The sequence below is a fragment of the Oxyura jamaicensis genome, chromosome 9, assembly GCF_011077185.1.
Source record: "Oxyura jamaicensis isolate SHBP4307 breed ruddy duck chromosome 9, BPBGC_Ojam_1.0, whole genome shotgun sequence".
Lineage (NCBI taxonomy): Eukaryota > Metazoa > Chordata > Aves > Anseriformes > Anatidae > Oxyura > Oxyura jamaicensis.
This window is the reverse complement of record NC_048901.1, coordinates 9,867,182-9,881,093: the sequence shown is the minus strand read 5'-3', so window position 1 is coordinate 9,881,093 and position 13,912 is coordinate 9,867,182. Positions and strand designations below refer to the sequence as shown.

Here is a 13,912-nt window from a genome sequence, read left to right as displayed (position 1 = left end):
TCAGATGAAGAGAACCCATATAATAGGTAAAGAGGAAACTGTGCATTAGTAAACTACCACTGAACATTACGGACAAAGACTGCATCCTTTTGTTGTGACAAGAAACAACCCTTGACTGGTTTACTGTTTCCAGGGTCTGGCACAGACAAATTCAGCAAGGACACAAATTTGTAATCCACTCCTCCCATGTCTTAAGATTAAAAGGATAAAAAGGTAGAAAAATAGCATGTACATGTAGGGAGAAAAAGAATGTTACAATTCAGGTTTTGGAGATTTAGATATACAAATTATTGGGGTACTTGTCTTATCTCCAGCTACAGGTGTTGGTGCAAGTCTCAGGAACAGAAGTAGACAGCCATTTGATTCCCACTGAACATGGAGGAAAACACTGGAAAAAGGCTCTTCTAGAATCACCATGATTCATTTTGTAGAGCCTGAGAGCTTCAGGAGATACTAAAAGCATGGGAGATGCAAAAAGGTGCTAACATTCTTGTTGAGTCACCCTTCAGGCAGTGATCCCCCAGTAAAACTCATCCCCATGGGACAGATAATGAAATTAAGCCTAATGGGAAGATGTTGCAACATCTTCATGAACATTAATCCAAGGCTTCTGCTAGGTAATTTAGAACACAGCATTTGGACTTTTTCAAGTTTCTAGAAGGTTTGCCTAATCTAATGTTTATATGGAACACAATTTCTTCCATCTCTGCACTTTTAAGAGCAATAGATTACAGCCTCTTTCTCAGCTGTCAGTAAAGGTACCCAGGCAATTGTAACTAAGTGAGATAGGACAGTAAATCCAGCCAGAGAGATACGTCAGGGAACGCCATGAACACCTAGGAACTGCAAATAAGGTCAGCTGGAGGCACGATGTATTTTGAACAACTGACAGGGATTCACCTAGGAAAACCATGCAATATTCCAGGCATTAAGGAGAAAACTTTTAAAGACTGTAACTGCTGAACAAACGATAACTAAAACAGCTTAGCAAGGGAGATAAGCAGTTCATATTTTCCTTCCTTTTGAAGATAATTGACATGGGGGCATTGCATCAGAGTTGTTCACCAAAAGACACTTGTGTGATTTAGACCTCATCAGTCTGCTCTGACACAGACCTCACACAGCTAGCAAAAAATAATGGAAATTTCTACTCTCTGACATTCCATTCCACTTACAAGTTGTCACAAAAATCTCCAAAGTTCTTAAAACACCTGCCAAAGAGATGGTGAAATTCAGCAGTTACTAACAGATAGAACATTTTCAGCGCTTCATCAAACCCCATAAGCAGGCATGTGGAAAAAGAGCTCAGGGTAATAAGTTATAGTACCTTGTATCTCGAGATCTTTTAATTCACGTGACTGTCTATCATCTGTAGACCAGTTCTGGTGAAGTATCACTTCGGTAACACAAACACTTAACTGACACATGAATTACAGAGAAAAGCACCCTTCTACTTCTGCATGTATTACGATGTATTCTGATGTATTACGATGTTGCAAGTAGTAGGGAAGTAAATTGCAAAGAAAGTTTCTCTTTTAGGAACAAAATGAAGTCTCAACTTAAAGCTCCTGTAACTTCTTGCAACATTTAGACATCTTCACTTACATTAATATCATATGATTTTTTCCCCTATAAGGATTATGTAAATTCCATCAAATTTGATTTCTGCTGACAACTAAATCTGGAGATTTAGAGAACTGGAGAACTGTAATACCTACCAGACTGTACGAAGTCAGAACTAAAGAAAAAAAAAATAATGTAAGAGTAAATAAGGACTAGGATCAAGTTCTTCTCGTCCTAATGATCAATTTCTTCCAAAAATTACTGCAACATGGAATAGCAAGAGTTATTTGCTTTTTTATAATGTGAATTAAGCTATGTTTGACTCTTCATTCACCTGTTTGAAATTCCTCATTGTATATGAAATGGCTAAACCATATTTCTACTCTGTATGATGGCATCTGTCCATCATTCGGTATTTGCACATGAAAGGATATAAAGAATAGGTTCCTGAATACTGTTTATAGATTTGACTCTTACAGCTCCTTACAAACAGATTCCAAGAGATATCACAAAGCTAATTTTGCATTTTTTTTTTAATAAAAAAAATGAATCTCAAAATTCCAATTAAATATCACAATTTAAAGGATGTCATTAGAAGTATTGCAATGCCCTTTTTCTTACTACAAAAGACATTTCAGAGACAGAAGGCTATGAAGCTCTTAAAAGAAACAGCTCTAATACAATTCTGCTGACTATGAATATTTGCCTTGCCTTACATGTACTTCGCAGCAGGGTTAGAAGAATACCTTGTTCCAGTTACACACAACTCTCAGGTGAGAGTTATTCCTCGTAGAGAGAGGTATAATTATGTAGATAGGCCCTGACTCCTGACTTGCATTGAAGAAAAAAGCAGGGACAACAACAGCAGCCCTATTAGGGCCTCTGCTCTCCACACTTTTTACCACCCTAGTGTAGGGAAGGTGTTACAAATACCAGCACCACAGATGAAGCTCCTTCACCCAAGCGCACCAGCCGCTAGGTCTTGGCACAGATCCCCACCCCATGGAGTACCTGACACAGGAAATCCCAAAGTGCAGCCAGGAACAGAAAAAGCTATCAGGAAACAACTATGCCCTGCCCTCCTAGGGATGGCTATGAAGTTCAGACAAAATCCCTCAATAACATATATGAGGAGCCTAGTAATACTATGTCCAAGCTTAGTGCCCAAGTTCTTGCAAGAAAGCTGGTAACATACCAGAGATCGTGAATGTTTCAATAGATGTGCCCAGCTGGTAACTGGTACACCTCTTACCAGCCCCACCAGCAGCAGGCATGCAGTACAAGCGGACCTGAACACCTTACAACTTCTGCACGCTCAGCAGACAACTGGTGGGAACTGGGAATCAGAGAACCAGAGCTGCAAGGGATCTCGACAGATCCTCTAGTCACTGCCCTCGGTTCGAGGCAGGATCACCAATCATTAGGTCATTTGAAGTTACCGTCTTGCTTGTTTTTCAACAATTTAATTGCTGGAGATTTATCACACTGTCACTAACTGCAGTCCTTGCATGCTGCAGAGCACGTATATTTCTCTACTTCTGTGGGGCTGCCATACAAGTCCAATTTACCACCCGAAACACACAAAAATAATATTGCTTGATTCATATCTGTCATTTCACATTTCTAGAGATGCTCTTTCTCTAGTCCTTGGACTAGAAATCCTGCTTCACAGGTCTGCAGGAGCAACTGCAGGATGCTTTATCCTCTCATGCTTAAGAACAGTTTAGATTTTTTTTCTCTTTTACAAATGGTGCTGCACAGATAAATTACATGGGAAGGAGTTGCAGTCTCCTCTCTATAAAAGGGGTAGACATTGCATAATGAGGTTTCTTCTCTCCTGTCCATATCATGAAACCAACTGGCTGCTCCCTTCTCCCCTCCTCATATAAAAATGAGATTGGGATGGGTGGGAAATCTAGAAATGCCCTAAAGGTTCAGTTTTTCATATTTTTATAAATGTACTGAATGCTGATAAGGTGTGTATTATTCATCAGAATGGCAAACCTGCAATATTCTTCATCCTTCAAGGAAAACACACTACAGTTAATGAGTTTTTTTTTTTCTTTTAATTCTTTAAAAAAGAAGCTGAGAATATAAAGCATCAGATACAAAAATAGTCAAAAGCAGACACCATTTGCAATCAGTCACAGAGAGGTTAAATACTTCTCATACCAGTTACCACCGTTCACCTCTTTCTACTTTACAGATACCAGAACTTTTCCAACAAAACTACTTTGTGTAGCTACTTAAGATTAGAAACTAGAAAAGATTCAACAAATTATTGCTGAACCTAGTTGTATTTGTCTAGTAACCCTACCTTCCACTGCCTTGAAAAGAGAAGTTCGCTCTCTGAAATAGTTCAATGTCTTTACTGCCCAGTGTACAATGAAGAAAAAATGTCAGACCTACACATGGTAACTCCTCATCCATTACTGTGCTGTTCCTTCTTTACCAAAATTCAATACTGGATTCATGGGTCGCTGCATATCTCCAAAGGTGGCTGAGAGAACTTCAGCCTAAAGCCCTTTTGGGATAGAACTGTATGCAATATTGCTGTTTCTAATCCGAAACAGCCAGCAATTAAAAAGAGATTTGCATGACCACATGAACCAAGCACAAGATATATATTTGCCTAAATACATCTTTCATGCATGATTTCAGCATATAAAGTTATGAATTAAGGAATCAAGACTTTCATAGAAACCACATTCCTTGCTCACAAGGGAGTGTTACCTTATCTAGCTAACGATGAATTTAGAGCCCAGAACTCAGTCATGTGCTGACAACTCCTGTCTGTACCGGAGCGGTCCTGTCAAGCAGACGCCTGCATTCCAAGAGTTAGAGGAGGGCCAGTCCTTCAGGAGTAGTATTATAAAGGACACTAATTAAAAGAACTCCCTAGAGGGAGTACCTGAATTCAAGGACAACCCCAAGCAAAAACCATATATGTAAAAGCAGTTCATCATTAAATCCTATCGCAGAATCACAGACCGGATGATATTGGAAGGGACCTCTAGTTCAACCCCCTGCTCAACCCGAGATCAACTAGAGCACACCGCTCAACATCTCAGCCGTGAGGCCAAGCTTTCCAGGACACAAACAGACATAATTTCTAGGTGTTAAACTAAACTAGCAGTTGATATATGTGCAAAGTCTTATCCCAAGCATAGGAAACGTGATGCTTATCTTCTAATTAAAGAGGTTTTTTGTTTTGTTTTAACTAAAAATGCTATCTGACATTTATCTGAGTAACTCCAAGAAAAGCTTTAAGTAACAGGGTGGTCTTTCACTCCAGTTCTGCGCCTGCTCCCACAGTGAAAGTACACCGTACTCCAGCATGAAAAGTATACAAGATGTGGAGGGTGCTCTTCTGCTTCTAAGGTTATGTGAAAGAATGGCAAGATACCTGGATCGTCGTCCTGTTAAATACTTAAGCGAGAATCTTTACACCTACAAATGAAACCTAAGGTACAGGAGAACTCAAGTGGCAGGAATATGATTTTCAGCCTGAATTCAATTGCAAACAAATGTTTTTCTCATCTCTATTGACTCCACCAGAAAGGGGGGTTGATAACAGCCCACAGACTGGGAACCAGCAGCACTACAGACTAACTGCTACTAAGTGAATGTTATTTCACTACGTCAGAAGTCTGATCAAGATAGCTTACAAAAAAGCAATCTACATTTGAACTGGGTATTTCCAATGATTTTCCTGAAATTAAGGACACAAAAAAACTGACAATACGCTCTGAATACTGAACTTGGATTCCAAAGAGGTGTTTGGCATTTTGATAGGCACAAAAGTTCAGTGTTTGTTTTTATAAAACTGTCAAGTGAAGAAGTACAGCAGTAATTGGGATTTTCTCCGTCTCTGCCAGTGCTCATATAGAGCAGAATGAAAAAAAAAATGAAGAAAATAATTGAAGGACAGTACAAGAAATAAACCATCTTCAGGAAAAGCTGACTTTGTATATAGTTTCTAAGCCAGCTTGCCACAGGAGGAACTAGATCTTATGGCATTAAAATATTTTCTCCCCTGAACTTTAGAAATTCTATTTTCTATAAACGGTAACAATTTCAAAAAGTAAAATTTCTCAAGTTCTGAGAGTAGTGCCTGAGGCCAGCATCTCAGAAGAATGTAAAGGAATAACTCAGGGGCAATGCTTCCTTCTGTGTAGAGGAAGAGATACAGAAAATCATTCCATAAGGAACAAAATCCACATATAGGCTGGCTTTATCTACATTCCTATCACCTAAGACCGCATCGAAATATCCATCTGTACAGTTCTTAATACAAGAGTGCCCAGACACAACAATTCCGCTTATTGCGATTTTGAGAGCTTTCTTTAATAGCTTTTGTTTTTCTTAGCACCATCTTCAGAACAAATGGTCAGCAAGTGACCGCAGGTCAGACTGACCTTCAAAGGTACAAAGTAAATGCCATTTACTATGTTGATATACATCTCTTTCTAAAGACGACACCACTCCACAGTCAGCTTACAGACACAGGAGGCCACTGACCCAGAACGGGAGTGATTCAGCTACTCTGCGCCAGGAATTCCTTCCTGTATGGACGTACTGGGAGGACTTCACATTTCTTTCCAACCAAGTAACAGCCTAATACGTTAAAACGGTTTGTACGAGCAATACCTATTAGTATTTGGCTTGATTTCAAACAAAAGATACTTCCTTGACTTGTTTCCAAACCTCATATGGAACTGTTCTAGCACATGAACATGCTGCTTTCTTTTGCACCAAGTGACAAATGTGAAGGCGTGCTTTGGATCAAAATGGTCTCTTCTCACCACATGAAAATTTTCTGCAGGAACACTTGGGGAAGCAGGGAAGTGAAAAAGAAATGTGTAAACAAGAAGTAGAACCCCAGGACAAAGCAGAAGCAGCTGAATTATAAGAATCCCACACTGTTACAGAAAGGTATCAGCTTTCCTTGGGAGACTGCGATCTAACTATGAGAAAGCGTGTAGTTAGCTTTGCAGAGTAGACTTCAAGCAAAGGATGCTAGCTTCCTTATACCTGTTCTTACTGGGGAAAAGTTTGACTTTACAGATTGGAATTACAAAGATTCCTGTACTCACAGTTTCAGTAGCCATTTAATGAATTAGAAGGCTTGTCAAAACACCCAATGGATTCCCACTGCCTTGTTAGAGAAAACAGGAATTCTCCAATACAAATGGGCTGTAATCTAAGTCTGTCTGCAACGCCCCGAGGAAATTCTACAGCCTTCAGAAAGGCACCTGCAGGTGGACAAAGCCACAAGTTTTAGCCAGTGAGAATTGTCTTTTCTCACAATATCATGGTCGATTTATGTTCTTTTGTACACCTATTCTGAAAAGCCTTGACGTAAGAATTGGTGCCATTGGAGGATAACTTGTACAGAACTGAAAACAAGCTTGACCATTTACCTCTTAAGATGTTTAAAACACAGCCCCTTCTTTGCATTAATAGGTTAATCATATAATTCACTTGCACAGCCAGAAGATATTAACAGAAAAAAACCTTCTGGATTTTCACTATTGGGCACAGAATAACTAAAAGGAGGAAGTAAGATAACTGAAGGAACATGAAGTCCTACAAAATTTAAGAAAAGGTGGATTCTAGATTTGAAAGTCAGAGATCCTCTGTTTTTAAAACAGAAACCACAAGAATAAATGTCAGTCACAGGAATCCCACAGGGCCTGTTGCAGAAAAAAAAATATCCTTAAACTTTGCATAAGCTTTACCAAATGCCCACTTTGATCTTTACATCTCAGGTCAAGTCTTCTCTTTGCCTGCTTACATTTGGGAAAAACAGAAGATAATCCACCAGGTTTCGGAGAGTAGTTTCCCCACAGCTAATCCCTAGAGAATTTAAAGGGCTAGCCTTAACACAAAACTCAGTCTGTAAACGAGAAGATATTCCCTGCAAACAAAGTGCATTTTTTGACAAGCCAGAAGAAGCTGCCTCAAGCAGGACAGTTTGAGACCAAGTTGCTGGTTAAGCAAAAGGATCATCAGTAGGTCCCGTACTATTAGCACAAGTAATGCACTGTTCCATGTTTTCCTTCACCATGGCTGCAAATTGTAGCTGAAAGAAAGCTGGAGGAGAAGAGGAGTGAAATGAAAGCTGTAGTAAGCAATTCAGTAGCTAAAGTTACCTGTTAAATTTGTACTATTGGAATCAGGATCCAGAAAATGTTAGTGTCAGCTGAAGCAGTAATTCAGCAATAAAGCATGATCAATGGCTTTTAATCCTTTGATGCAGGTGGAGAAGAGAAGCAAATTATCTCAGATGCTTATTAATATTTTTAAATTATACTTGAAACAACCTTACACATTTCCACTTGTGCACTCACCAGGATATTGGCTGTAGAACAGGATTAAGATACAATCGCTTCCATCCATCATTAATGTTATCAGAGTTGAAAAACAGATTTAATTCCTGAACTGATAACGTTTAATAAAAAAGACCAAGACTACTCGAAGGAACTCTATGAAATTCTAAAATAAAAGCATTACTCAACAGCCTGTTCTGTAACACATGTGTTTAACAGATATTCCAAGTCTCTCAATTACATTAAAGAAAGTATGCAGTCAACTACAATCAAAGTTAAAACAAAAAAGTGCCTGTGATCTATGGATTATTATTCCAGACCTGTTGTGAATCAGTGAAAAGGAGAGTAGCAAAGGACATACCTTGGAACTGCTCCCAAAACAATCAAGTTGGCTTTTTGTTTGTTGTTTCCAATTACAGCATTTTTCATATCTCTGTAAATCCAGAAAGAAAAACAAACCCTGGTAAATTATGCTGAGGTACTGAGGGCTTAATCTATAGAATTTACTATTTCCATGAAGGCTTATCAAGCATCCTTTCACATCTTCATGCTGCACCTACAGGACTGTGCTCCAGTGCAGCTTCCACAGCCCACAGCCACATACCCCAGAGCTCTGGGATTCCATTACGTCCCAGCTTATGCAAGTAAGCAAAATCCCAAACTATCTCACATGCACACCAGACATAAAGAAGTCTCATTATTGAGCAAAATTAGACAGACTGGTTCTTTGTGCCCATTTTTTCACTAGACTTCTAAAAGGGAAATATATATATATATATATATTGCTTGGGGAATCAAATGTTGATAATTTCAAGTATTAATTGAATACTCTACTGGGTGCAGGACTAGACAAGCTTTTTTTTTTAAAAAAAAAAAGGAGAATGAGCAAAGTTTTCATTCTCTTCTCACCACAGGCTTTGCCAATTTCAGCAGGACACCTAAGCATCTGTATTTCAAAACCCCAGGAGCAAAGCTGAAACAAAAGCATTTTCCTATCTGAGAGTTAAAGGTAAAGGTAATCATACTATGGTAAATGAGCAAGGGGAGCATTTTGGAAAGCGGACACTGGTTGTGCACACCACCAAGTCCTATGAAAATGCGTGGTTTGCAACATTATTGTTCAGAAAACTGTTACTATATGCTAAAAAGCATCACCACCTTCTAAAGTATTTTCCCCTAAGTGTGTACGCATTGAGCATATATGAACATCCAGAGAATCTGAAAGAAAGCTAGCAACTTACAACCAGCTTCAGGAAAATCAAGATGTCATTTCTAGGAAACCTTCGAGCTGTAGGAGCCTTTATAATATAAACTACAGGGAGAGGAGGGCAAAACAGTCCAAATTAAGATAATTCTTTACGAAAATAACAAAGAGTTGCAAATTAATAATCACTGGCTAGCCTATAATTCATTCAAATAATTTGGAAACTTTAGTGATTGCTTTAGTTAGTGCATATTGTTGCCATTATATCACTTTGACTTGCTGTCTGCAAATCTTGAGAGACTTAGGGTAGCCCTGTTCTTTAAGATCCACCCTGGCCTGCATGAACATACCACTAACAGTTCTTAAAAGTTTCACTGCAATGAGCAGTTGGCCCAAGAGTTCAGCTCACTTCATGTGTTCTAAAGAGCTTCTTGGTCAAGGCAGGCAATAACAGGACTGGTGTTAACACAACCTATACAAACCTCAATTAGTAAAAGGTAATGGACCGTTCTTCCTGAAGGATTTCTCCTTGTGACTCACTCTCCTGTTGCATCCAGTTACAGAGCTGCAGAAGAGTGCTCCAGGAATTTTAAGCAAAAGGAAGCAAGCTAAACTCTCAAGTTTGGCCAGAGATCCTGGAGTCCCAGCAAAGTAGCAGCTCTGAAAGCAGACTGAACTCCTAACTGCAGTTCAGTGTAACTCTTGAAACAGGCAGAGGCATGAAGCTACCAGACTCGTCAAGTGAGACATTACTTAATAGAAATCTGCTTGCATAGTTCAGTTGTATACAGCCGGGTGTCAGTAGAGAACATTGGACTATCCTGTTACATCTCCCCTAAGTCTGGTGAGTTTGTACCTCAAGACAGGAGATAGAGAACAAAGAGGAAAATTAGATGATTGGCTAAGCCGGAAAACCCCCAAAAATTAAGGAATGAACTTGAAGGCTGCATGGAACTCAAAAACTGTACATCAGTGGTTTCTATGGTGAAGGTTTAATATGAAAGTGTCCCAGTTATTTTTTTAATGTTTTTAAAGCAGAAAAGTCATTTCAAATCAATGGCAAAATCAATGCTCCAGATCTCTGAAAGAAAATTAAACTGTACAACAGATGAGCTAGATTCAGGTACTAAACTGCTCGGGCCACTCCAGGGCTACCTAACCTGTTATTCTTAGACCCCAGCTCTCAAAATCATCAGAAAGGCTACATCACGTCACCTACCCATGAAGGCATCTTGAGAAGCAAGAGAGAAGGCACTTGCCAAGCACTCTGAAGAATCCTGAAGACAAGAAGCACTCTGAATTGCCAAGCACTCTGTTTTCTGGTGACAGTTTGATGCTCTCATCTCATGATTTTGCACATTTTATATGGTGCAAGAGACACAAAAGGGTCTTTTGACAACTTCACAATAGAATAACTTGTTACCTTTATATCCATTTAATACACAATGAGCACTGCTTATTAGGATTTGATTTAGAGACCCGTTCAGAAGTGGCGTGAACACAGCCAAGTTCCATAACACGAATTCAGAGGTGTAGTGAGGTCACAGTCCTGATCTGTAAAGGATTCAGTTGAGTTTCTCCATCCCAGTTCATAAAGATCCTTAGGAAGGTCATGATGAGTAGACAAGAAATACTGTAAACTTGAGATACCAGACAAATCCACCACAGGTTCAAGCAGTTCCAGCTTGCAATCCAGTGAAATACTTTCAAATTGGTAAGCAGACCTAAAACTGTCAGAGGATCACTATGCTTGTGCACGTTATGTCTTGGCACTCCCAAGTTATGTGCCACAGCTCTCTCTTCAAATTTGCAACTAATAGAAATGAGTCTATTTAATACAGAAGAAACAGGATGATACTGAAACCAAAAATATCCCTAGAACTGTGTAACCCAAAGTTGAATAACAGTAGATTTTTGTTTGGTTTACTATGAAAAATAATTACACAATTCCATATTCTGTTTTATGGGGATTTTCTGGATCAGCAAGCTAATCTCCATAAGAAGTAAAGAAGTGCCATGTGCCGTCTTAGTCTACCAGGTCCTTGGTGAATCATGCACCTTGAAGAATTGAGTGCAACTCCCTTACTTGAAAACATCATCTCTAACAAGTCTGAACTTGACTGACTTCAGATCCAAGAAGATACGAGATTCATCCAAGAAAGAACAGTGAAGATCATTACCTTCAAGAAGCAGTAACTAAGAAAGATCAGAAATTTGCAGTCCAAAACTGGATGCTCGCTTTGCTTCCAAGTATCACGCACACTGCTCCCATTTCTTACTGTGAAGAAGTCCTTGAAATGAAGGGGGAAGGAAACGGCAGCAAAAACAATTATGAAGGCACGAGAACTTCAAAAGAACAATCCATCTATGGTGATTCTAGGCCTGTTCTGTGAGAAGACCGTGATCTGGAAGAGGAAGATACACAAGCTTCCCAATAATCAGTTCCAAGCTTTCAGATAGGTCACCAACCCTACCACCAAGAGCAGAGCATGAGCAGCTTCAGAAGAAAAATGTAGATCTTAAAGATCTTAAGATCTTACACAGGTTTCTCAGCCTCATAAAGGTAGCTTTCCACCCCAAACCATTCTATGGTTCTATACAGTCAAAAACAATGAAGCTTCCATATGAGAGAAGTCATAAGATGCTTTTGATTTTTTTCCCTTTTCCTCTTTTTTTTTTTTTTAATATCCCGTGTCCTTATAGTTTCCCTTCAAACTAAATTCAAAAACTCATTTAATGAAATAACTCAAATTACAATTAATTTTAATGCAAAGATGTAAAGTCTGGTAGGTGATTTTCATGCCTACAATTACTGTAATGCTGTAAAATAATTTACATGAAAAACAATCAAGCAGGATAAGTAGGATGCTAGCAATAGAATGTGGAGATGTCCTAACTAACCTGGAAATACTGCTTCCTGAAGCGCTAAATCAGCTTTTCCCCTCTCTTACTGCTTTTTTAATCAGTAAGAATGCAGTTTCATCAGTCCAATCTTGTGAGAACTCAGTCTAAATTTATGAAAGTACATAGAAAAGCTGAAGAAACAGAAAGACTTGTCTTCTTCCAAACTTTAGAAAACAGGGAAAAAAAATGTATGAGGTAAGGTTTATCAGCTGTAACAATCTATTGGAACATAGAAATCCAGAAATAATCATCAGTTCAAATAACTTGCTACAAGCAACACTTTCAAGATGAAACATCTGCTACTTTTGTCAATATATGGTCATAGTATGATTGTTTAAAGTATGTTAGTATATTAAACTAAAAAAAAATAAAAATCTAATTTTCATACAAATGCAGTTGGACAAAAGCTACAAGAGGAGCTAATTTGCCAGATTTGTATGGAGTTAATATGCTTTTATTCTGATTCTTAAGGTGTTCTTGTTTAAAAGAACCAGATGTAGCCCACTTCAGAGAAGCAAGAAGCAATAATAAACACAACAATTTGCAAGTAAAATAAAGTTTTTAGGTTTTAATGATTCCTCGCCAATAAAAATTAGTATTATGAGGTGTCTAAGTACTGAGAAAATTAGCATTCCAAGCTGTTGCTGTAAGTTCTTACTGTACAAGCAATTTGAAGTGCTGACCTTTGTCCTAAGCAGAAATTACTTAAGTTCAACATCTTCATGAAGTTTATTCTAAGTATGGGACTCCTCAAAAAAAAAAAAAAAAAAAAAAAACACACACACACACAGATGTGCCCTGTAATCAGCACACAGTTCTCTTAACTGGTGCAAATTAACATCCCAGATGAGAAAAAGCAGACCTCTAAAGCATTCCCAGCAAGCCGTGAGACCTGTACCTCTTCTGCAAAAGAGGTTGTAAGAAGCAACACGGTAAATGAACTCCTCGGTAAGATTTTGTTTTTACCTACCTTTCTAACACAACAAATCAAGCACACACATCAGAAGCTTTAAAAATCTTATAGGAAGCCCTGGAACTTTCCTAAATCACCTTCTAGCAATGCAACACCTAAGACCATGCAGCAAGCTAGACTGACTTGGTGAGGAAGAAGCCAAAGAAACTACAGAGTAGAGGAAATGAACAGTCTGCATATTTTCTCATCCTGCATGTCTTTTAAAAATAGAGTAGGTAGCCGTATTTAAAAGATTCCTACACAGAGAAGAATATCCAACATAAGACGAAAAATCACAGAAGGAAGAGTAGTCCAAGACACTCTAGGCCAGAGCTTTTACTTGTAATACCCAATAATTACAGAAGACTGTTAGAGAATTAAGTGCACAGAGGAAGCACCCAAAACAATGCATTGTGAGACCAGAAGATTTATCTAGCAGAGACAGATCCAAATTAGAGTGATAGGATGAAGCAAAGCATCCTTCTGGTAAGGTTTTCAAAAACTCAGAATTCAGATATCTGAAAGACATTTGGGATATTGCTAGCGGACACGAGGACAGAGCTACATTAAGAACTGTCTGCCCCAAGGTCAGAAGAGTTGCTCCATTTCAGTAGCACAGAAGCAAATGCTACCTGGAGCAGCTGGACTTGAGACAGAAGCTGTCCAGCCAAGTTGTTTTGACAACTACGCTTTCTCCAGCTTTTGACTCTTCTTCCTTCTCCCTTATTCCCCCTCTCCCATTTTAATGTGCAGATGCAAAATAATCAACAGCAGAAAATAATTACAATTTTTACATGTTAAAATATGTCCGCTATTTGGTAGTTAATATCTGTGTGGATGCTACCACAGCTTGAACATCCATTAAATGCCCAACAGGAGAGTTTTCTGTTTTCGTCAGGAAGCCTATCTGTACGATCACGATTACTAATCCAACCAGGTAAATAAAATGCTAAAAAC

At 38.7% G+C, this 13,912-nt stretch overlaps 1 protein-coding gene across 4 annotated transcripts in view; it reads right to left on the bottom strand.

Annotated features, from left to right (window-relative positions):
• ARMC8 (armadillo repeat containing 8) overlaps positions 1 to 13,912 on the bottom strand; it is a 62,313-nt gene that overhangs the window by 37,680 nt on the left and 10,721 nt on the right. For 3 of the 4 annotated variants that reach the window (XM_035334763.1, XM_035334764.1, XM_035334766.1), the window contains exon 3: positions 8,257 to 8,328. The exons of the other annotated variant lie outside the window; for it this stretch is intronic. In XM_035334763.1, the coding sequence (XP_035190654.1) occupies positions 8,257 to 8,328 (72 nt within the window). The remainder of the gene's footprint in view (positions 1 to 8,256; positions 8,329 to 13,912) is intronic. 4 annotated transcript variants of the gene reach the window in all.